Source organism: Carlito syrichta, unplaced genomic scaffold, assembly GCF_000164805.1.
Source record: "Carlito syrichta isolate Samal-C Ts95f unplaced genomic scaffold, Tarsius_syrichta-2.0.1 Scaffold305223, whole genome shotgun sequence".
NCBI lineage: Eukaryota > Metazoa > Chordata > Mammalia > Primates > Tarsiidae > Carlito > Carlito syrichta.
This window is the reverse complement of record NW_007249319.1, coordinates 154,115-177,615: the sequence shown is the minus strand read 5'-3', so window position 1 is coordinate 177,615 and position 23,501 is coordinate 154,115. Positions and strand designations below refer to the sequence as shown.

The window sequence follows — 23,501 nt, the reverse complement described above, 5'->3', positions numbered from 1 at the left end:
TGCAAAACTGTAAGCAAACCTATATCTAAGAAATATTTGTGTCTGCTTTTGGACTCAATTCTGTGGTGGGCACAGGGATTAGAAATACAAGTGAGATATGGTCCCTTACTTCAGGTTGCTTAAAGCCTGGGGGAAAGACATCTGTGCTCCATGCTCATGTGGTGTGAGAAGTGTTGTGTAGGACCCTGTGTAATCACAGAAGAGGGACCCACCTCACCTCTTGGGAAGAGGCAGCTCACCTGGAGGAGGGGGCGCCTGATTGGAACCTTGCAAGGATAAACAGGAGTTAGGCGGACTAGGAGGGGTGAGGGCCTTCCTGGCAAAGCCCTTTTGTCAGAGGCAGAGGTGAGCATCAGTGCCTTGATATACTGCAAGAGATTAAGATGGCTAAAGTGAAGAAAGCAATGTCCATTTTCTTTGAAATATTTAATGTTGGAAATAGTTAATTATCGAAATATGTAATACTACATCCAGTTTGGTTCTACAGACAGCATTTGAGTGCACACTTAATTAGCTAACACTCTAGAAATTACTTGAAATGAATAATTCATTTGAAACTTGGATCTTCTGAGATTTATATAACTTGTGGTTTTGTGTCTTCCTTGTGAAATCAGGCACCATGCCAGGGATAGTAGGAAAAAAGTGAATAACATATGGCAAACAGCCATCTTCTCAACCCCCCTAAAATCAAACAACAATAAAATCAGACAAATTCAGTCTGGTGAATGTGGCTATTTGAATGGTTGTTTGCACGTCCACCTTTTGCTTAAAATATATTATAAGAAAGAATAAGTCATGCTGTACTTTTTTCCTTCTTCCATTGTTCACTCTTAGAATCATTTTTTTTTTTTAGTTGCAACATTAGTGTCTATGTGTCTTGAACAGCCCAGCAACTCTTAGTGAGGAAGGAAAATAAAACTATTGAGCATTTAACGGAAGAGGCATTAGCATTGTTCTTAATATTTTACAAAGTAATAATCAGGCATACAACTGCTTCCTTTTTCCAACCTTGTCAAAATTCTGCCTATTGATAGCTTCACTTTCATAGTGGTTGTTTCCACGCCAAATTCACCTCAGCCTATGCCAACTTTATCTCGTCCATCTTGATTTTAGTTGCTCTCATCTGTGTAGTCAAAAATATTAATGTCCTTTAAAGATAAATCTTTCATGATGCCTTCATTTTGCTCTGATTGGATATGGCAAATACCTTCAGTTATCAGCAATTGTAGATTACACTCAAATTATCTTTGCCCCAGTGAAAATAATTGGGTGTGAAGGTAGCAGTGCAGTGAATCTTGACTCAGGTGCTTTCTTTGCTAAAATTAGAATAAATAAGTATTACAAATCACTATGTTTACTGTGCATTTAATAATTTTTGTAAAGGTATGATGTTTTCCTTGGGCCAGAAGTAACTTAAGTTATATTCTCATTTATAAGCCAAGAAGAGAGAGGCCTGTCATTAGAGCAGGCATCTTATGTAAGGTACTGCAGGTATCTTATGTAAGGTGTAGACAGATTGTCTTCCTGTTTTTGTTAGTCATAATTCATTGCTACCCTCTTTCTCTCCTATAACTGTCTCCAGTCTTACTATTTGCCATAATGGTCTAAGCATGAAAATTTCACCAGTGTATTTGTAAAGTATAGTATGACTAGAAAAGTCTGGGAGGAAACCATGCAAACTTAGAGTAAACTGTTTATTGTTGCTAGGTTACTGTAAAGTGCTCTTTGGTTCCTAGTGCTTGACTTTCTTTATCCGTTAAGAATTATGCAAGTCTTAAGAAAGATGCTATTTCTGTGACTAGCCATCATGAAGAAGGTAGAACTTATCAGTAAAGTATTTTTCAGTCAATTAGAACAAAAATTGGGGCTTCTAGTAAAGATAGGTGAGAACATATGCCTTCTCATTTTTGTTTATTTTCATTTTTTAGTGATCATTATGCGTTTCTATTATGTTATTTCCATCTGTGTTGTTGTAGACTTGAATGCCTCTTAGCTTTTCCCTTTTAGAGTACACCACCCAAACATTGTTTGTACTACACAATGCAGAGGAAATTTGTTTGTGTGAGACACTTAGTTATGTATTCTGTTACTGTACCTCAGATCCCTGGGGGAACATTAATATGGCAGTATTTGAAATAATGTTACTAGAATAGCATACAAAAGAGCCTTGAAGACTGACAGGTGACTGTACTGGACATTTCTGCTTATTTTTGAAATAAAACTTTAGAAGGAAATATACTGTTGTACTTTAAAGGATATCTTAGATTACACTGCTTTAGTATATTGCACTTTAGAGCTAATTTTCTGAAAATGAGATGCATCAATTTGCTTAGTTTTACAAATTAATAAGACTGATCAAGAATTCAGTTTGAGGAAAGGCTGGAAAATCAGAAAAATGCAGTTTTAAAATTGCAAAACTTAAAAAGAAACACAATTGTTCAGTCTCTGATAAATGCACTTCTGATTGTTATTGCATTTACCTATTTTATTAAAGCATATTATTTGAGTTTCATAATATGGTAGGTGAGAATTATGCTGCAGAAACTTGAGTTGCATAATTAAGCACCCATGAGTATGAGATACATTGTGTGTTCAGGCAGAAGTGCACCTGTAATTTCACAGAAGGGGAAAACAATTGTGATTTTGATTCCCTAAGAAAGGATGAGGTTTTTTGGTTTTTTTTAGTTAGAACTTGACTTTTATAAGAGATTTTCATAATTAAGAGTACAAAGAATTATTTTATTAGTTGAGGTGGGGGGGATCAACAAAGTTTGCAGAGGCCACAGTGGGGGTGGAGAGAGCATGGAGACTAGTGTGACTGCAGAGTGTTGGAAGTGAGTGTGGCTCACTCGTTTGGTGCCCTGTTGTAGGAAGACAAACAGAAATATGAATTTGATATGATTGGGTCTTACCAAATAGAGTCCTGAGAAATGTGTTCTAAACAAGCTCAGCTATATAAAGAGTAGTAACTAGTGCTTGACTGCTGGTTGTGAGTAGGCCCATAAGCAAAGTCTGGGCCTGACCAGGGACTGTGACCATAGAAATAGGTGAGAAGAGATATACACAAGTGAAATTTTAAAAGAAGATCTGGGAGTACATAGTGACAGTGTGTGCATAATTTTTTTAAGACTGCGATAGAGTATAGGGTCAACTTCATGCTTTTCTTATTCAAACCAATTTGCACTAAAAAAAAAAAAAAGTAGAGTCTTGTGAGTCGGAAAACAGATTTCCTTTACACTCACCTCTAATTCCTACTTCTTTTGTCAAAGTAAATTAGATAAACACACTTAAGGGGGCGGGGACTCTATTTATTTTTTATGTCCCCCATGAGATCAGCGTTTATTTAACTCTCTTCCTCCTGTATGGCTTTGTTATGCTTCTAAGAAGGGAGGCTTACAGATATGAAGCACATTTGAGTGTAACTCTGAGCACTGCTTACTGGAACAAGTATTTACAAAACAAAGGCAGAAAAAATTGGGGCTATCATTTTCCCACTAATAACATTAATAATATTCATGTTATTAACATGATTCTTTAGAAAAATTTTTATTTTAAAAAATGGGCAAAGAGAAACAATATCTTCTTTATGTTGTTTTTGTGACAACATTCAACTGAACAATGAGAATAATTGTAAGTGTCTGTCCATGGCATTGAGAATACTAGACTCTGTGTCTCTAGATGATTTGAAAGCCAAATTGCTTTTTTTTTTTTTTTTTCAGGATTGCAGCATTCCAGAGATAGAGCTTTGCCCACAGTCTGACCCATCCTCTTGTCCTACCTACATACAGCAAGCAGTCCCCAACTTGGAAGAACTGAATATCCCCAAATCTGTGACCTTCACTGTGAAATCAGGAGTGTATGTATCAGTTTCTTTTTATTCTAGTGATTGATGGCCACCAAAGTTAACTTTTTATTTTCCATTTCAATAGGTGATATAGATATTTCTGTAGTTTTTAGCTAATTTTGCTTATACCCAAGAAATACTCCTGCAGGGGTTAAAGCAGATTCTTTCTTTGGAGCCAATAAAAACTTTGATGTTTGCCTCATGGGAGCAGGTATAGAACTCCCAGATGTAGTTCTTGACAGATGGATCCTTTGTCTTCCCATCTAACAAATTTTGCGGTAGAGAAATAAATAAAATATGTCCCTGGCCTCAAATTCTGGAGCCTGAACTATTTCTGGGTGTCTATGTGGTAATAGTTGTTGAATGCCTCTGCAGTACCAGGCATATGTCACTTTTTTTTTGTTTATTACTCCTCTATTCCTGCAAGGCAGGTGGTGTTACCCTTATATTGTAGATGAGTGATTTGTCCCAGGCTACTAAGCACAGATTTTTTGATACTAGGCCTCTCTGATTCCAAAGGTATCTGTAGGACTGTGGGACTGGGTACAGTTTGGGGGTCACTATAGGACTTCCTTTTTTATTTCCTCCAATCATGAATTAGAACTCTTTAGCAGGCCCAGTAATTGGCCCTATTCATGAGAAATGTCTGTAATTATCAAGCTTTGCTGGAAGATAGATGGGTCTTGTGAGAATCTTATTTCAAATACTGTTCCTTAGACCTATAGAACTAGTATTGATTCTAAAAATGTGGCTCAAAATGTAAAATGCCTACTGGAATCATTACCTCTGCTCCAGTTTAAAAAAGAATGGAATATAGTAGAATGATAAAATTATTTCCTGCTTGAATTAAAGGCTCCATGTGTTTTTAGTATTGGAAAATTATAAGAAAAGTAATGCTTAGCACTTGGAAAACTTAGTAGACTTATTATAGGATAGATAGTTTGCGCATGTAAACACTTTACATGTTAACTCTCGTTATATACTGTCTGGCTAATCACTTTGAGTATGTATTGCTTGTGTAATTCTGTGATGCGGGATTTTTTTTTTTTTGGTAGATCTTTTTACTCTTACTGAATCAGACTAAAGTATTACTATTAGACCTTAATCAACTTTTTATTTCTTATTTAGTTGGCTTGCCTATCCAGATATTAATTTTAAGGGGCAAGCTACAGTTTTAGAGGAAGACCAGGGCCTCTTTGAGATTTCTGCAGCAGAAATGAAATCATTGCATCCTCTTCAAATGGTAAGCACATTTTAAAAGAAGCATCCTGTTCCATGGTACCTATGAATTAAAAATTAAATAGCTGTGAGGATTGTTCAGGTAGCTCTGCCTCGAAAAATGAATGTGTGCACTATTTAATTGACAAACTATTTATATGTTCATTTCCTGTTTCTTTATATTATAGCAAATACATGTGACATATCAGAATTTACTTTGTGTTGTGCCAAGTTTAACACAGAACAAGCAGCTTCCTTATAAGTATTGTTCTGTGAAAATTCTGAATATTTCATAAAGTTCTGAATTTGTTTTGTGGATGGTTCTTAGAAAATTAAGTGTAGTAAACTATACTCTTCCACTACAGTCATGAATGATAAGCTCAGCATTAATAATAAATGAGTAGTTCTGTCAGTGTTTACTTTCTTAAAGATAATAAGTGCCTTCAGTAGTCACAATATTTCTTTTTATTGCAAACATGTTTATTTGAGGGGTAAGCTGTTCAATTAAATGTTGGCTGGGTGATCAGCCATTTTTGGTTGTTGTATGCCTTTAAAAAATAGAAACTCAGACAAACTAAGAAACTTTAAGAAATATCACAATATGGAGTAGCTTTTGTAACAAAAAGATTGTAGAACTGTAGGGCTTTTGTAAGGAAGGAGTTTTTATGCTATATAACTTTGAGGTCACAAAGATAGTATGTGTGATTAAAAACTGATCGTAGAACTGGGAAGGGGAAGTGTGTGGTGAGTTCGGGGCTCAAATCTAGAAAGCCCAAGTAATTGTACATAGACATTTGGATTAACTGACTGCCAAATGAGATTTCTGAGTCTCCTAGCAATTCTATTCTGGGACAGTACAGTGGGACTGAACCTTAATTGATCATGTGTGCTCAGGGACCAAAGCTCAATTTCCTTCCTCGCAGTAGTTGTAATCAGGAAAATACCTTTTCAGAATTTCTTGTCCCATCTGCCTTGGTGTAGAACAGTCTGGCTTAATTTTGACTACTATGGAGTTATGTAATTAAATTTCAGAATTTACTACAACTTAAATTTGACTGGTATGCAATCTTGACTAATAGATTTTTATATAACCAACATATGTCACTTTCAATGATTCCTTCCAAACATTTTAAGTGTTTACATATCTAATATTAAACTATTTTGTCATCTCAAGGGTGGACTGAAAGTGGAAATGCCTATGAACTTAAAGGTAAGTGTTGAACAGACTTCTACAGCAGCCTACAAAGTCTCAGGATTTAAGCATTTTGAACTAATGGAGTGAAAAAAAACCCCGACATATGATGATGCCTAGCTAATGGCCATCAGAGTGGTGGGAAGTGAGCGCTGAGGGCCCACCGTGTGTCTGTGAATGAGTGGGTTCTGTCTGCAAAGATGGGGATCAATATTGACAGCCCAGTTACACCCGTTAAGTGTCTGCTCTGGGGTCGGAAGGTGATAGGCTTGATTTTTTGGTTTGGGGGATAGGGGGCTTGAGATAGCAGTTAGTTATTCAAGTGGAGCTGTTGGGCAGCATTTGGGAGTGATGCTCAGGAAAGGAATCAAGGCTTATCAGGAGTTGTGGACAGCGCTTACCAGACAGATGCCAGTTTCTAGGCATGAGTATCTGATGTGAAGAGTAGAGTCAGGAAAAACTGGGTGGCAGTGGTGCCAGGATCAAGCACATTTTGAGGAAGAAAGGAGAAAATAGAATTACAAAATGTATGTAAGAGAGAGAGAAGGAAAAACCAGTGCAACGATCAAAGATGCAAACAGCCCTCCTTGTTAGGTTATTAACCCCTGCAGCAACAGGTCTGGAAGCAGCGACTTATGTATACTTTCCTCCTCCAAAACAAGACATGCCTGCTCTAACTCTCCCATCCCGGGGCTTCCTAATGTATGGAACCGATTGCCATCCTCTCAATCACATAGAAGGATTCTTTAAAAATAGATACATCTAATACACCTGGACTGACGTTGGAATCATAAACATTGGAGTTTTAAAATATACTTAAGTGTAGGCTTCACTCTCAGAGATACTGTTTTGGTTTGGGATGTGATCAAAAATTTTCAAAGATTCCTAGGTGATTCTAACATGCATTCAAAGTTGCAAATCACTAACCTAAAGATGTAGTATTAACTGTGTTACTTTCTGAGGGACCCCTGTCTCAAACTCCCAGGCTGGTGAATCAGAACTTTGATCATGATGGGCTGGGTCTTCTTTGGACATTTGCAGTTTGACAGATTTTAGGTGTATATGAATGGACTAGTTATCACAGATAATCCCAACTTGGAAGTTTGTTGTTAATTTATGACTTGTTCATCAAAGAATTGTTGCAAATTGCTGCTTCTTAGTTTGAATGCTGTCAACGTATATAGCATGCATTAAATCCAAATAAAACTTTATCACTTTAAATATAGCACACTGTGAAAATCTAATATGTAGAAAACAGCAGGGTCGGTACTACTTATTTTTTGTATAATATTATTAGTTTTCAGAGATAAGGAAACTATAACTTTTTGGCTTAGTGTTTTTAAGCATGCGGTCTTATTTGCCAAGATATTGGGTTGCCAGTTGTGCACAAATTATTCCACTAACCACCAATGGAACCAAGTGATAGAGTATGAAGAGATTAATGCTATTATCACTGTTATCCTTTCTACATACTCAGGGCAGCTGAGAAGTAAAAAACAGCAAAATAGTAGAAGGGAAATATTGTTCCAATCCAAATTTAAAGTAAATAAAATGCTAGAAATTTGTTCCTACAACAATGCTTTTGCATCCCCTCAATTTAAATCAAATATTCAATTAACAGTTATAATTTTTCAATAATTTATTTTAGAAAGTTTTATATTTAAATTCAAGATTTTGCATATCTATTTTTTTTACTATTATTTTACTATTCTTTACAATGAATAATAAAGACCATAGAAACAGTTAGTGTTATAAGAAATAGTATGAGACTGGGCTTGGTGGCTCAGCCTGTAATCCTGTGCTTTGGGAGGCCGAGGTGAGTGAACTGCCTGAGCCTGAGGGTTCGAGACCCGCCTGGGCAACTTCGAGACCTCATCTCTACAATAAATGAAAAAATTAGCCGGGCATGGTAGCGTGCACCTGTAGTTCCAGCTACATGGAAGACTGAGGCAGAAGGATCGCCGGAGCCCAGCAGGTCGAGGTTGCGGTGGCCGGGAGCATGCCACTGCACTCCAGTTTGGGCGACAGAGTGAGACTCCAACTCAAAAAAAAAAAAAATAGTATGTATTTTCTCAAATAATAGATAATTTATCATTATACTCTGGAACCTGAAGAAATTTTTTATTTTTTATAGGAGAAATTTAATAAATATAAGACATCATTGAATTCCAAACATAGAGATTAATTTATAAAGACAATTCAGGAATCAGGTATAAGACAGTTTACCCTATAAGTTGTTCCTAGGATTTGGATGATCAGAACAGTGTAATCATATTCAAGTATATTAATATGAGAGAAACAAAGTATTAAATAAGATATTTACCATTATGATGATAAGAACCCATAGATTCCTTGTGAATATCAGACCCTGTGTTATGTTGTAAGTGTATATGAGGGGACTTCAAAACGTTTGTGGAAAAATTGGATTTATTTCTTAACATAAGCTCCATGAATGTCAAGATGCTTTTATACATGATGATACCAGACATTTAGTTCATCCCTAAAGGACTGAGGTTTCTGGGAGTTTAACCATGTCAATGCAGTCTCCTTTACATTATTCACTGAAAAAAAATGGTGCCCTTTACAGAATTTCTTTTAAGATTAGCAAACCAAAAGAAGTCAGAAGGAGCCAAATCAGGTCTGTAAGGTGAATATCTAATGATTTCCCTTCGAAACTCTGGAAAAACTGCCCTAGTTTGATGGGAGGAATGAGCAGGAGCATTGTTGTGCTAGAGAAGGACACTCTGATGAAGCTTGAGTGCCCTTTTTTTCTTTAAGGTTAGAAAACAAAAGTAAGAAGGAGCTAAGTCAGAACTATGAGGATTTCCCATCAAAACTCTCACAAAATTTCCCTCGTTTGATGGAAAGAATGAGCAGGAACATTGCTCTGGTGGAAGAGGACTGTCTGGTAAAGCTTTTCAGGGCATTTTTCTGCTAACACTTTGACTAACTTTCTCAAAACACTCTCATAGTCAGCAGATGTTATCATTCTTGGGCCTTCCAGAAAGTCAACAAGCAGAATGTCTTGAACATCCACGAAAAATGTTTCCATGACCTTTGCTCTTGATTGGTCTGCTTTTGCTTGGACAAGACCAGTACTGCTTCTTGGTAGCCATTGCTTTGATTGTTCTGTGCCTTCAGTGTTGTACGGGCCATGCCATGATTCATCTCCTATTATCATTCTTCAAAGAGCTGCTTCAGGATCTTGATCCCACTTATTTTAAATGTCCATTGACAGCTCTGCTCTTGTCTGCAGCTAATCTGGGTGCAATAGTTTTGGCACTCCTTGAGTGGAAAGTTTTTTTTAGACAGAATCATGTAAGTGGAACTTGTTGAGATGTCTGTGATATTGGCTATTGTTTCTACTGTTAGTTGTCAGTCCTGTTCAGTTAGGGCACAAACAGGATGAATTTTTTTTTTCTTCACAAATGAATGTGATGGTCTGCTTCTTCGGGCTTCATCTTCAGCGTCATCTTGTCTCGTCTTAAAAGGAGTTATCCATTTGTAAGCTGCTGATTTCTTTGGGACATTGTCCACATAAACTTTTCATAAAGCATCAATGATTTCACCATTCTTTCACATAAATTTGATATTCTCACTTCAATTTTAGCAGAATTCATGTTGCCCTGATAGAGACTCTTTCCAAACTGATGTCTTATTCTTCCTAGTGCCTCAAAGTACATGCTGTTCAGACATGTTATAACAAGTTAGTGTGACTTGACTTTATGCAAAAAAATTTTTGAAATCTGTGCAGTGTTTTTTATAATATGCATTTTCATGAACTTTTTGAAATCCCCTCATATTAATGAAAAAGCAACAGCAACAACAAACAGTGGTCCCTATTCATGTTGTGGTCTTTGGCATCACTTAAGTAAATCAGTATCTATCTTCTCTAAAACATGAGCATGTTACATATTTTGTTTTATTTTTCAGGTTATTATTTATGAAAAACCACATTTTCATGGACAAGCCAAAGAGTTTAGTGAGCATATAGATTCTGTCCCTGATTTCTTGAAAAACGATAAAGACTTTCATGGAATTGGATCAATTCGTGTCATCGGTGGAGTGTGAGTGTTTCATATTTTCAATATTTGAGTTAGTAGTCTGTGAAGATCACAAAAATGCTAAGCAGAGCAAAAAAACCTTAATTTAAAATTATACATTCCCTCTGTAATACAGAAAGTAAAAAATATTAGTTATGGCTCTCTGTGGACTCTTGTTGGTATTAAAGATTTTGTGGTAGACTAAATGTGGGAAATAGTTTCTAAAACTTCAACACAGTATATCCAAACACAGTATAAAAAACAAGAATTGCAGGATATAATTATTTTTTCCACAGGTTATGAATATGAATGAGAACCCTAATTTTATCCTCTATTCTGTTGCTCTTAGTCGACTTATGTGCCAAGGACCTTGGCAGTGAGCCCCTCATCATTAAAGAAGTAGTGTGAGTTGTATATTTCCAGAGTCAAGAATTTTTGACACTGGATTCACTCTAACCCTGACCTGCTTTTGCAGAAGCCTTCTAAGAACACCTGAGTATAAACCCAAGTTTGCTACCTTCCCAGTGCTAATAGGCAGTTATTGGGGCAGAAATCCCAAAATATCTGATCAGGCTGGGATATGCTTTTTATTTGTATCCTGGAAGGTAAAAAACATGGAGAAGAAACTTTCCTCATAGCTTGTCATTGTCAATCCAGTATGGAATCCCTCCAGAAACATTCTGTTGTTTCTCTGTTGATACACTGATTATTTTAGAATTAGTTTGCTTTAATTTAAGCATTAGTAACTCTTGATACTTACAGTAATATTCTATATTTGTTCATGCTACCCTAGCAAAAGATGTTACTAAAATATTTTACCCATAGAAGTTAAGTGAGTTAACTAAGATCATTCAAAGGGCCATATTTAGAGACTTAGACTTTGCAATTTTTGGTAATAAATTAGGTGATAGCCATACCAGCTAAAATGGAAATATGAGAGACTATATAACCTTCATATGTAGGTCATATCAATTATTAATCTGACGACTTAGTAACCATTTAATGCCTTGTCCTTGAATTTTAAAAATTTATTTGTGTAGCCGGGCTTGGTGGCTCAGCCTGTAATCCCGCGCCTTTGGGAGGCTGAGGTGAGTGGATTGCCTGAGCCCGCAGGTTCCAGACCTGCCTGGGCAGCGAGACCTCATCTCTACAATAAATCAAAAAATCAGCTGGGTGTGGTAGCGCATGCCTGTAATTCCGGCTACTCAGAAGGCTGAGGCAGAAGGCTCGCCGGAGCCCAGCAGGCGAGGCTGCGGTGGCTGGGAGCGGCCACTGCACTCCAGTCTGGGCAACCGAGTGAGACTCCAACTCAAAAAAAAAAAATAACTAAATAAATTATTTGTGGCTTGAAGAACAAATATGATTTAGATGAACACATGTTTATTGTGTTATACTTATTTACAGTATTCTCTGGTTTGTGAACACACATGCTTCTTGTTAACCCTGCTGTAAAATATTTTTGCCTTTTCCTCCCTTTGGGATCTAAATGTTTTTTCTATTAGCTAGATTGAATTTAAGCTAGTTTTCTGCATTACAGAAAATTATCTACTAAAATTCAATGTGATGTGCATTGTTCTCTAAACATTTTATAGCTATTTTGTGAAGTTCTCAAGGAAATATGACTTATAATACAGTATATATGCTTTCATTTTTATATGACAACTGCAGGTAAAAAAAAATGCAGTGTTCCTATTTAAAGATAAATAGCTAACTGCGTTATTTTTTCACCATTCCTACCACCTTTTGCTTTTGGTAGCTGTTTAACTTTATCTCTAGGCACCATGAATTCATCTTTATCCCTGTTCTGTCTTAAGAAATCTGAGGAAAATAAAGTTGATTTTTCTTGAATTTTTTTTTTCCACATAACACCTATTTTTAAATATTCCAGATGGATACATCAACTGAATCTTAATAAAAACTTAGTCTATTAAGAAAAACTGGGCCGGGCTCGGTGGCTCAGCCTGTAATCCCACGCCTTTGGGAGGCTGAGGTGAGTGGATTGCCTGAGCCCACAGTTTCGAGACCCGCCTGGGCAACTTGGCGAGACCTCATCTCTACAATAAATCAAAAAATGAGCCGGGCGTTGTAGCGTGTGCCTGTAGTTCCAGCTACTCGGAAGGCTGAGGCGGTAGGATCGCCGGAGCCCAGCAGGTCGAGGCTGCGGTGGCCGGGAGCAGCCACTGCACTCCAGTCTGGGCGACAGAGTGAGACTCCAGCTCAAAAAAGAAAAAGAAAAACTGGGCTGATGATTTTTGGACTGTCATTATATGATAGACTTACAAATTTTTGACATTAAAGTCTTCTATATCTTTTATTTTTTTCTCATTCAAGTATAATTAAAAGCATGTTTTGGGTAGCCATATTTATTTAAAGGAAAACTTAGAATTTAAAAGTTGTTTTGTGAAATTTATTTTCATGTAATAGTTTAAGAATAAAATAATATTAGCTTCTTTGCATATTACCAATATTTTAGGATATCTAAATAAATTTATTCTAACCCATGTAGGCTCTCCCTCATAAATCAGTTATACATAGGTAGAAAGGAGGGATTCTTAATTCTGAATGGCTACTGTTGTTTTGTGCCCTGTGAAAACAACTTTTTGGAACATTGTTTTACATCTTCACAGCCACAGTAGAGGTAGAAAAAGAAAGAACCATAGTAGGCAGTCCTCCTAGCCTTCCTTTTACCAAGCTCCTGAATTCTGAAGTCCCTAAACCTGGAGCTCCAAGAATAGTCATCCTTGGAATCTGCCTAATTGGAGAGGGTCCCCTGCAACTACATAGTGCAGTTGAAGGCAGATTTAAACAAGTCAGCTTGTTTTATAAAAGATCTGTGCCACATTACATAAGATACTGTGGATTACTCTATTTAAAAAAAGTCAGTTTCATGGAGGAGTTTAACAACTGATGGTATTGATCAGGATTTTTTTTAGATTAGAAGTCAAGAAAGTGATGCGACCAACATTTTCCACCTGTAAGTATCCACAGAAGTCTATGTATACGTGTAGGGCACCAGGGCTGATACCAGTTCAGTTGCTCTCCCGGTTGCTCTTTGCTGATCTTTTCTGTATTGTGTCTTTGGATCTGAAGCCTGGTGAGGGGTTCCCAGAGAGCTTAATTAGTAAATGAAAGTGATTATCTTTGGATCTCAGTGTGAACTTATATCTCTTCTCATTGGCTATATGGGCTGTCTATTATTTTTACTTGGCAGTTTATTCTCTGACCACGCTGAGTTGTGGTATCAAGGCATACCACAAACATTGAATGAGTGTTACTCTATTGTGGTTTACAATTAGTCTTTTGTTGGGAAAAGCCTCCAAACTGTAAAAGTTATTGATCCATGAAGCACACCCCATTTGTCTATGTTTGTAAATGGGAGCAAAGCAAATGTGTTGCTTTTTAGACTCTGGAAATGAGCCACTATGAGTGTTATCATACCTGTTTTGTTTTTTTTTTTTTTTTGCTTTCTTGACTACAATTTTATTAATGGATGAATTGAGTGTCCTCTATATTTTTAGATGGGTTGCCTATGAAAAAGAACATTTTAAAGGCCAGCAATTCCTGCTTGAAGAAGGAGACTTTGAAGACTATAATGCTTGTGGTGCATTAAGTGGCCCCATCTTGTCTTTCCGGTACTTACAAGCTGTGAGTTAGTTCCTTGTTCTTTATTTCCTACTTGTTTTATCTTTTTACAAAAACTAGACCTGACCACTGATGGAATATGCGGTTACAAAATGTTTCTAAAATTCAAAAGCATTAAACTGAACTGCTTATGTGACTACTGTTTTTTCTTAGCTACCCTGATTATTATTGAATATTTTTTAACTTTTCATCCATTGGCTTCATAATCATTTTTTGAGCACCTGCTTTGTTAGATATATTGTACTAGGTGCTAGAGATGTATTGGCCAAACTCAATCTCAACACTTAACAGAGCAGTCTAGTAGGGAAGATAGTACTTATTCAAATGTTTGGTGTTTGACTATGGATTAAGTGCAAAGTACTCAGAATACCCAGAAAAAGGTCCATTGGCCTTTTTTAGTTATCCCTCTTGGAATAGAGAGGGCTTCATGGAAAAGATGAAAGCTGAGCTCGGGTTTCAAGTTCAAGAAAGTTAACCCAGTGGAGAATTTCTGGGACAGGGTAAAGGAAAAAGGTAGGAGCTGTTTAGCAAGAGATGAACACATGTTCATATGTAGAGTCAAGGTTGTAAGTCCTTGATTCTCAGCTGGAGTGATTTTACCCCTGAAGGGGTATTTGGCAATGTCTGGAGACAGTTTGGATTGTCATGTCTGGGGGTGAAGGGTATGTGCATGCTACTGACATCTAGTGGGTATGGGCAAAGGATGTTGCTAAACCCTGATAATGGAAAGGACAGCCCAGCAACAAAGAATTTATGGGGGCCACAATGTTAATATTGCTGAGATTTAGACACCTTCGTGTAAGTGAATCTGTGATGTGTTTGGGGAAATGTGGTTATGTCAGGATGTTAGGGAGAATTTTGGGAAGATTAGTTCAGAGCCAGATAATGAAGGGCCCCTTTGCCATGTTGAAGAGTTCAGATTTTTTTCTTAGTTGACCAGGAACTGTTGATGGAGTTTAGCATGATTCCATTAATAGTTTAGAAAGTTCTTTTTGGACAGTATCAGGTGAGTTGGAAACCAGTTCTGCCTGAAAGACATACAGATCAGTCCACTGAAGATTGGGTACTAGGATTGCTTGAACAATGGGAGTTTTTGAAGTATTTAGTTCACAATTCTAATACACAAGAGCCACAGATTTTCTCTTTACTTAGTCCTTTGCCTTACTTGACCACTAAACAGCAAGCATGACAAAGTAAAACAAGATAAAGCCTTATTTCTTAGGTTGTTGTGACCATATGCATTGACCATATGCATGGGTAATGGTTCAAAACATTGTCCACCCAGTATTGAATAATCTAACATTTTTCCTAGCTTAGTTTTATAAAAAAGAGAGAGATGGGAAGGGATATTTGTAATGCTAGAAATGTTTAGCAATGAATGTGATGGTATCTTTCAAAGATAGCTGTGACTAAAACAAGCATAACAAAAATCAAAACCCATGTTGCTTGTTGAAATCTCTCAGTAGTAGAAAATGTGAAACATTTCTACTAAATACTGTAACTATTACCTAAATAAATTGGAATTATTTAATATAGACATGTCTATAATATAAATTAGAAAAATTAGAATAAGTATATTAATTATTGCTGCACACAAAGGTTTTGAATCTGTACAGAAATGATGACAGATATATATGTAAGAATTCCATTCAAAGAAAATCTTCTGTTCTATCTCTAAATTTTTTTTTAATTTAAAATGTTAGTTGTTAGCTTGTAGTTAATGATATTGTTTTAATCCTCATTATAATTATCTTAGCATTTGCCAAGTACTTATTAATGGCTTTACATGCAAACTTGCAGTAATCGTCACAAAGACTGGGAGTCAAGATTGTTGTGATTCCATGTTACAGATACAGAAACTGAGGATATAAGAGGTTAAGTACTGTGTCCAAGTGTAGAATGGTGATTTGAGGGCAAGTCTGTCTTACTCTGGGGCTCATGCCATATTATCCATTTCCTATTATTCCAACATGCTTAGACTTGACAAGTACCCTAACAGTGGAAAACTGGATTTCATTTGTGTTTCATTGTCATTTCATTTGTAGCTTTAAAAATACAGTCACATAAGTGGACCCTGATCAATTATCATAATACTACAAAAAAGGGATTGGCAGTAGTGGGAAACTGCCAGGGAAGAGGAGGGGGGCATGCTTCGTCAATAAGGATACCTGATCTCAAACCAGGTGAAGTGGGGACCAAAGTGAGGCCCAAACATTACCTGTACAATGATCATTTGTATACCTAACCCTGAATTGTGCCCTGCATCTTTAAACGAACAGACAAACAAAATATATATATATACAGATATAGGGTCAATTACAGATCTCTATACATAGATAATACATATTTACGTGGTTTTTCAGACACTTTGATTTTTAAATTTATGTACACTAAAATATTTTTGAGGGAATATACTGAAAAAAGACAGATTTAGATGACATAAAATTTATATATGTACATACTTTGAAAGTGCTTTAAAACTTCTCAAGTTGGGCTGGGCTTGGTGGCTCAGCCTGTAATCCCAAGCACTTTGGGAGGCCAAGGCAAGTGCATTGCCTGAATGTGTGGTTCGAGACCCGCCTGGGCAACTTGGCGAGACCTCATCTCTACAATAAATCAAAAACTAGCCAGGCGTGGTAGTGTGCACCTGTAGTTCCGGCTACTTGGAAGGCTGAGGTGGAAGGATCGCCGGAACCCAGCAGCTAGAGGCTGCGGTGGTCAGGAGTGTGCCACTGCATTCCAGTCTGGGCGACGGAGTGAGACTCTAACTCAAAAAAAAAACTTCTCATTTACTTAGAAAAATTGTCTTTCTCCAGACCTAATTGGGAAGGAGTCCTCAAAGCTCCTGTGATTGTGACAGTACTCATGGTTTAATACCAGAGCCAATGTGAGACATTGTTTCCCCCCCACAGATGCTCAGATGTCGCCAAGCTGGGAAAGAGTGAAGCACTACCTTTAAGATCTCAGTTGAAGTAATAGAAAATAAACAAGAGGACAGATAGAAGAGCTGCATAATACAGTTTTCAAATGTCCTGGCTCCAGTATGTGGAACACTCTGGAACTACCAAGGTCAAATACCGGACATGTTCCTTAGGGATAATGTGATCTGTGTCGGAGTGCTTTGGACAGGACAAGCAGAAATGTGTTCCTAATTCCAAATGAGTCATTCAGATATGTTGACTTGGAGTTGATTTTTTTTTTTTTTTTAAGGAGAAGACCAAGAGGAATATAGCAGTATTTAGGCTCCAGGGATTTTGGAATTTTTGTTTGTTGGTTTCCTCAATAAAATTTTCTTGGTGTGCTTGTTTTTCCTCAGTTTTATACTAACTTCGATTTTTTTTTTTTTTTATGATTTTCAGATATTAGGCCTTTTTTCCAGACCTCTGAATCCAGGTGGTATGCTGCAGAGACCACTATTTCTCCTAAGTTAATGGATACATCAGGTCTCCACTGGTGTCTCATATCACGTTACCCACTGGAGACTGTAGTACAGGCACTCAGTTGAAGGATTTTATGGAATTTAAAAGTAATCAAATTACTGATCCTTGAGACTTATCTTTAGGCCTGAAGCAACTGCTCTTAGTTTTCTCTTAACAGTAGGGAGTACTGTACCAGAGACACTACTACCCTATTCAAGAGCTTTTAAATATAAAGTGGAATACAATTTTTAAGGTCATTCCATCATTGTTCATTCTTTTTGAGAAGAGCTCCACTTAAATCTAGGTGACTTTGAGGTTATTTAACTGTGTAGAAAAACAGGGATGGTAGTAACCTCAAAGGACTTGCCCTGCACTTGACTTAGAGTACATTTTCTGATCACTTCCTGAATAAGATGGTTAGAAGTTTTTTGTTTTATGGATTTTTTTAATGCATTTTTTATACCATGTTTTTACATGCAACACCTGAAAGTTTATCTGCAGGTAATTGGGTCTAGGACTAATATATGACCCTGAGAACAGGAGTTGGTTTAGAGCTAGAGCTCTACCCAGCAGGTACACCATGTTAATGGCAATTCATTAACTAGATCAGATGTTGTGTATTTGGTAGTTTGAGAAAAAGAAATGCAGAGTGGGCAAAACTGGGAGACTGGCTCAGAAGAGAAGCATGTGGAAAAAAGATGAACGGCTAAGGCAACTCAGCATACAGGCACATATCTGTAATTACATTGCCGTGTTCTTCTGTTTTACTGCAGTGTAACAATGATGATGATATCAGCTTTTCCCTTCTTTCCCATTCTACAATTCTAATGGAATAGAGAATAAGTAGTTATAGGGACAGAAGACATAGAAGCAAAGAGCGAGAGTCCCAGAGTCGTCAGAATGGGAGAGGTGGGATCCTCATCCTTGTAAGCTGCTGAAGAAACTTTCCATTGTGGTGGTACTGACTCTATTGGGGACTATTGATACTGGGTCCTGACCAAGACCTACTGTGAGCTCCCTCCAGCCATCATCATTGCACCATATACCGCCAGTTGCCTTGAGCTAGTCAACACTTTCAGGCTGCCAAGAACAGAGGCATACTCAGGTTCCTGGGATGATGGAGGTTTTTGTTGTCAGTATAGTCAAATTTGTTGATGTGGAAGCCATGTTGTAAACATCATGTTCCAGATAGAAGACTTGTTCTTGGTACTTTAAGATACATCATCTTTAGGCTATTAAAGCTTGGATATTCTCATCTGGAAAATGGTATATATGAGGAGGGACCCCTTAAAACCTGGAATTTATTTATAAAAAATTGTGTATTATTATTTCATGCTTAAACCTCTCCTTCAAAAATACTCTACATTTAATATAATACACCGATCAAGATGATTTTTCCATTGCTCAAAACAGTTTTTGAACTTGTCAATTTGAATGCCTTTTAGTGCTTCTGTTGTTTTTTGTTTCACCCCTTCACATCAGCTAAACATTTCCTTTTGAGGACTTTTTTCATCGGGGAAACAAAAAAAGTTGCTTGGGGTGAGATTGGGTGAATAGAGAGGGTGGGGCATGGGGACCATGCCATATTTGGTCAAAAACCGCAGAACACTCAGCGTGGTGTGGGTGGGTGTGTTGTCATGATGGAATAACCAGTCATTTGTTTGTCACAACTCGGGATGTTTTTCTGCAAATCATGAGGCAACCTTCTTGAAACTTCTAGATAAAAACTTTAGTTGACCATTTGATCCAGAGTAACAAATTCTGAATATACTGCAAGGGGCCCGCCCTCTAAAAGATAATTCCTGGGTTTTTTTGGGTGCCCCTTCATATGCATGTACAACCCCAATATTTTAAGCTACAAATGAAATGCTAATAAGCCCTAGATGAGATGAAATCCAGTTTTCCACTGTTAGAATACTTGTTAAGTGTAAACATTTTGGAACAATAGGAAATGAATAGTGTGGCATTGGTCCCAGAGTAAGACAGACTTGTCCTCAAATCACTGTTCTAGCCTTGGGCACAGTACTTAACTTCTTACATCCTCAGTTTCTCTATCTATAATATGCATCTGTAATATGTATATGCCTGTTTGTGTATAAAATCAGAGCTGATGAGAGCTCAAAATACATAGATGCAAAAGTGTTTTGAAATTAAAGTGTTAGGTAATCAAAAGGGAGATGGTGAAGATGATCGATCAAGCATGATTCTATCCAGCTACCATTTTTTTAAGAACTAAGTGAAAGTAATGAAGGTGACAGATACTCTTAGGTTCCTACAGTTTACTCTCGAGGAGGGATCAAGAAAACAATCATAGGTTAGAAATTGTTTTACAATAAAAATTTTAGGTAAAAAGGCCTTTATCTTTTTTTTTAAATTAAAGTTGAACCAGTTATGTCAGCAATGTAAAAATTCTTGAAAGTTGGCAAGTAGTACATACAAATGAATTTTTAAAACTTATTTCTCCCCTTCTTGTAGATGCCTTGTTTTATTGGACCCTGTTTTGCTTGTTCATGTTAAATGAATGCTTACCTAAAAGTCTTCTATACCTAGATTATATTATAATATATTAAAAAGGAGAGAAAATTGATATTGTTGAGACTTGCAGAAGTTGATAACATTTTCTGTAGGTCTAAGACTTGACTTACAAACAAGTAATGGGGGAGAAGTTTGTTTTTTAAATGTATTCTCTATTTGCCAATTTAAAATGTACATATTATAAACATTTGGAAAAAAGCATGAGGTAAACTTGTTCATTTTCCCTGTACCCAAAGATAACAACTCTGGATTTTTAAAAAAATTTCATAGTCTTTTTAAGTGGAAATTGGTTTTTGTTTTGTTTTGCATGTTTGTAATCTTATTAATGTTTGTAATTTGGGACTTTTGTCCTACTCTTTCATTCTTACATTTATATCTGACCATAATTAAAAGCATAGGATAAATAGACAGATTAGGACTCCGATTCAGTCTCAGCCTCTCACTAGTTGTGTGGCCCCCAGCAATCACTCAGTGTCCTTAGATGGAAAATGGAAATGATAGTAAGACAATCTCATAGGATGGCTTTTTTGGAAAAATGTACATAAAGCTCCTGGTCAGTAGTATGTGTAAATTTAACTGTCAAAACTTGTTGTTTAAAACTTCTATTTATATTTAATATTACATCAAGAGATAGGTGTAATAAAAGTTCATCAAGCTATCTTTTGGACATTTACATTGCTAAAAACATCTCACAGTTCTAAATAATATATTAGGTTGGTGCAAAAGTCATTGCGGTTTCAGACTGTGGATTTTAAAGTATAACTAGATTCAAACACATCTTTATGAATCAAAATAAGAACCATTACAAGCAACACATTTTTGCCAATGAGAAATAAGTTTGTTTATTCCTGTAGTGTAAAAATCTGTTCTTCAGGATTCAGTGAACTCTTAGAAAGCATGTTCTGTGTCCTGCTGGTTGTAGAAGTATTTTCCCTGCAAAAAGTTGTCAAGATGCTTAAGTGGTAGTCTGTTGGCAAGAGATCAGGTGAATATGGCAGATGAGACAAAACTTTGTAGTCCAATTCATTCAACTTTTGAAGCATTGGTTGTGCAATGTGTGGTCGGGCAGTGTCTTGGAGTGCGGCTGCAGATGTTGCCATTTTCAGTGCATCTCATCAATGTGCTGAGCATACTTCTCAGATGTCATGGTTTTGCTAGGATTCAGAAAGCTGTAGTGGATCAAACTAGCAGCAGACCACCCAACAGTGACCATGACCTTTTTCTTGCTGCAAGTTTGGTTTTGTGAAGTGCTTTGAAGCGTCTTCTTGATTCAACCACTGATCTGTTTGTCGTATAAAATCCACTTTTTGTCGCATGTCACTCTCCTATCGAGAAACGGTTTGCTGTTGTATAAAATGAGAAGATGACACTTTAAAATGATGGCTTTTTTTTTAAATTTTGGTCAGCTCATGAGGCCTCTACTTATTGAGCTTTTTCACCTTTCCAATTTGCTTCAAGTGTCTAATGATCATAATGGTTGATGTAGAGCTCTTCGGCAACTTCTTGAGTAGTTGTAAAAGAATCAGTTTTGATAATTGCTCTCAATTGGTCACTGTCAACTGCCGATGGCTGGCCACTACACTCCTTATCTTCAGGGCTCTCATCTCCTTTGCAAAACTTCTTAAACCACCATGGCAATGTACATTCATTAGCAGTTCCTGGGCCAAATGTGTTGTTGATGTTGCAATTGTCTCCTCTGCTTTACAACCCATTTTGAACTTGAATAAGAAAATTGCTCAAATTTGCTTTTTGTCTAACATCATTTCCATAGTCTAAAATAAATATAAAATAAACAGCAAGTAGTAAGTATTAGCAAAAAGCCATAAAGTGAGAAATGCACATGAAAATGATGTGTAACCTAACCACATTTATTAAGAATACATTCAAATGGCAAATTTCAACAATGCAAAAAACTGCAATTACATTTGCACCAACCTAATATAATTTGCTCACCATTTAGTTCCTTTAAGAAGCTTAACTCAAAAAAGGAATTTCAGAGTGTGAACAATTTCTTTTAAATCTATTTCGGAATTATTTTCTAAACTAGTTGTTCAATTCATGTTTCCACCAATAATTATTTTTGACTAGATTTTTAAGTCTTTCTTAAATTAGTTTTAAATGATGAAAATTTTAGCCGGACTCGGTGGCTTAGCCTATAATCCCACGCCTTTGGGAGGCTGAGGTGAGTGGATTGCCTGAGCCCGCGGGTTCGAGACCTGCCTGGCCAACTTGGCGAGACCTCATCTCTACAATAAATCAAAAAATCAGCCAGGCATGGTAGGGGTGCCTGTAATTCCAGCTACTCAGAAGGCTGAGGCGGAAGGATTGCCAGAGCACAGCAGGTTGTGGTTGTGGTGGCCGGGAGCGGCCACTGCACTCCAGTCTGGGCAACAGAGTGAGACTCCAACTCAAAAAAAAAAAAAGAAAAATTTTATCTAATTGCTTTCAGTTCAATTTCTTTAATTTACTAGTGAAACTAGATATTTACATATTTCTTTTTAATCTTATTCTTTTTTCTTTCATGAATTATCTACATCTTTTGCTAATTTATCTATTTGGGTTATAGGAATTTTCTAAAATATTTCTGTTTTAAGTATGTTGAGCCACTATAAAATATTTTACATTTTAATCCTCATTTTGATTGTTTAATAAACAGTTTTTGTTATGCAAATTATACCTATTTTTCTGTTACATTTAAACTCAAAAAGTCCTCTCATACATTTCCCACAGTACATTATATATTCACTTTTGTTTCATGTGGTTTTGTTTCTTAGGCACAAGTGAGACTAGTTTTCTTTACAATCAGTGTTGCATATAATAGCCTGTAAGTCCCAGCAGTTTACCAATTGTTGACTAATATGCATTTATTAAAAAATGTACTATATTTTTGATTAAAGTAAATCCAGGCCCCTTTTTCCCTTTAAACTATATAGAATTAGTAAGTATAAAATCGTTCCTGTGCCATTTAAAATTCTTGCAGCAGTTATTTATGTGAAAATGATCCCACAAGTATGGGAAATTGTGCTAAGATAAATAGTAGTCCATAAAACAAAATGCATGTTTTCCTAAATTTTTCTCTTCCTCTTTTTAGAATTTTATAGAATCTTCTATTACACTGTTTGATTCTGACCTAGAAAGTGGGAAGTTTATTGACATTACAAATCAGGAAATTTCTGACTTGGAAGAAATTGGCTTTGGCAGTGAAACAAGATCCATTCATGTTAAAAGTGGAGTGTAAGTTGCCCCCTACTCCAAGAACTGGGAAAAGTTCGTTGATGTTTAAAAGTATTGTTCACTTGATTATAAATCACCTCTGTTTTTTTTTTTCTTTTTCCCCTGCTAGATGGGTTGCCTACCAGCAGAAGTTCTTCTGTGGAGAACAATACATTTTAGAGAAAGGGAAATACAAATGCTTTTTCGACTGGGGAGGGTCAAATAATATAATCATGTCCATACGGCCTATCCAGCTGGTGAGTGGAATATGAAGATAGCCAGTGCTGTGCCATGTAATGATATGCAATTGAATATGTGGAACACACTTTTTAAAAGTGGAATTGTTGAGTTATGTTACGTGTGTGTATGTAGAGAGAAAATGCAACATCACATGA

General features: G+C 36.6%; 1 protein-coding gene across 1 annotated transcript in view; it reads left to right on the top strand.

The window, feature by feature from the left end:
- The window catches only part of CRYBG3 (crystallin beta-gamma domain containing 3), a 123,736-nt gene that overhangs the window by 61,299 nt on the left and 38,936 nt on the right, over positions 1-23,501 (top strand). The window contains exons 12-18 of the mRNA XM_021714101.1: positions 3,720-3,856; positions 4,973-5,087; positions 6,237-6,272; positions 10,188-10,321; positions 13,816-13,942; positions 22,985-23,127; positions 23,237-23,363. Coding sequence (XP_021569776.1) covers positions 3,720-3,856; positions 4,973-5,087; positions 6,237-6,272; positions 10,188-10,321; positions 13,816-13,942; positions 22,985-23,127; positions 23,237-23,363 — 819 coding nt within the window. The remainder of the gene's footprint in view (positions 1-3,719; positions 3,857-4,972; positions 5,088-6,236; positions 6,273-10,187; positions 10,322-13,815; positions 13,943-22,984; positions 23,128-23,236; positions 23,364-23,501) is intronic.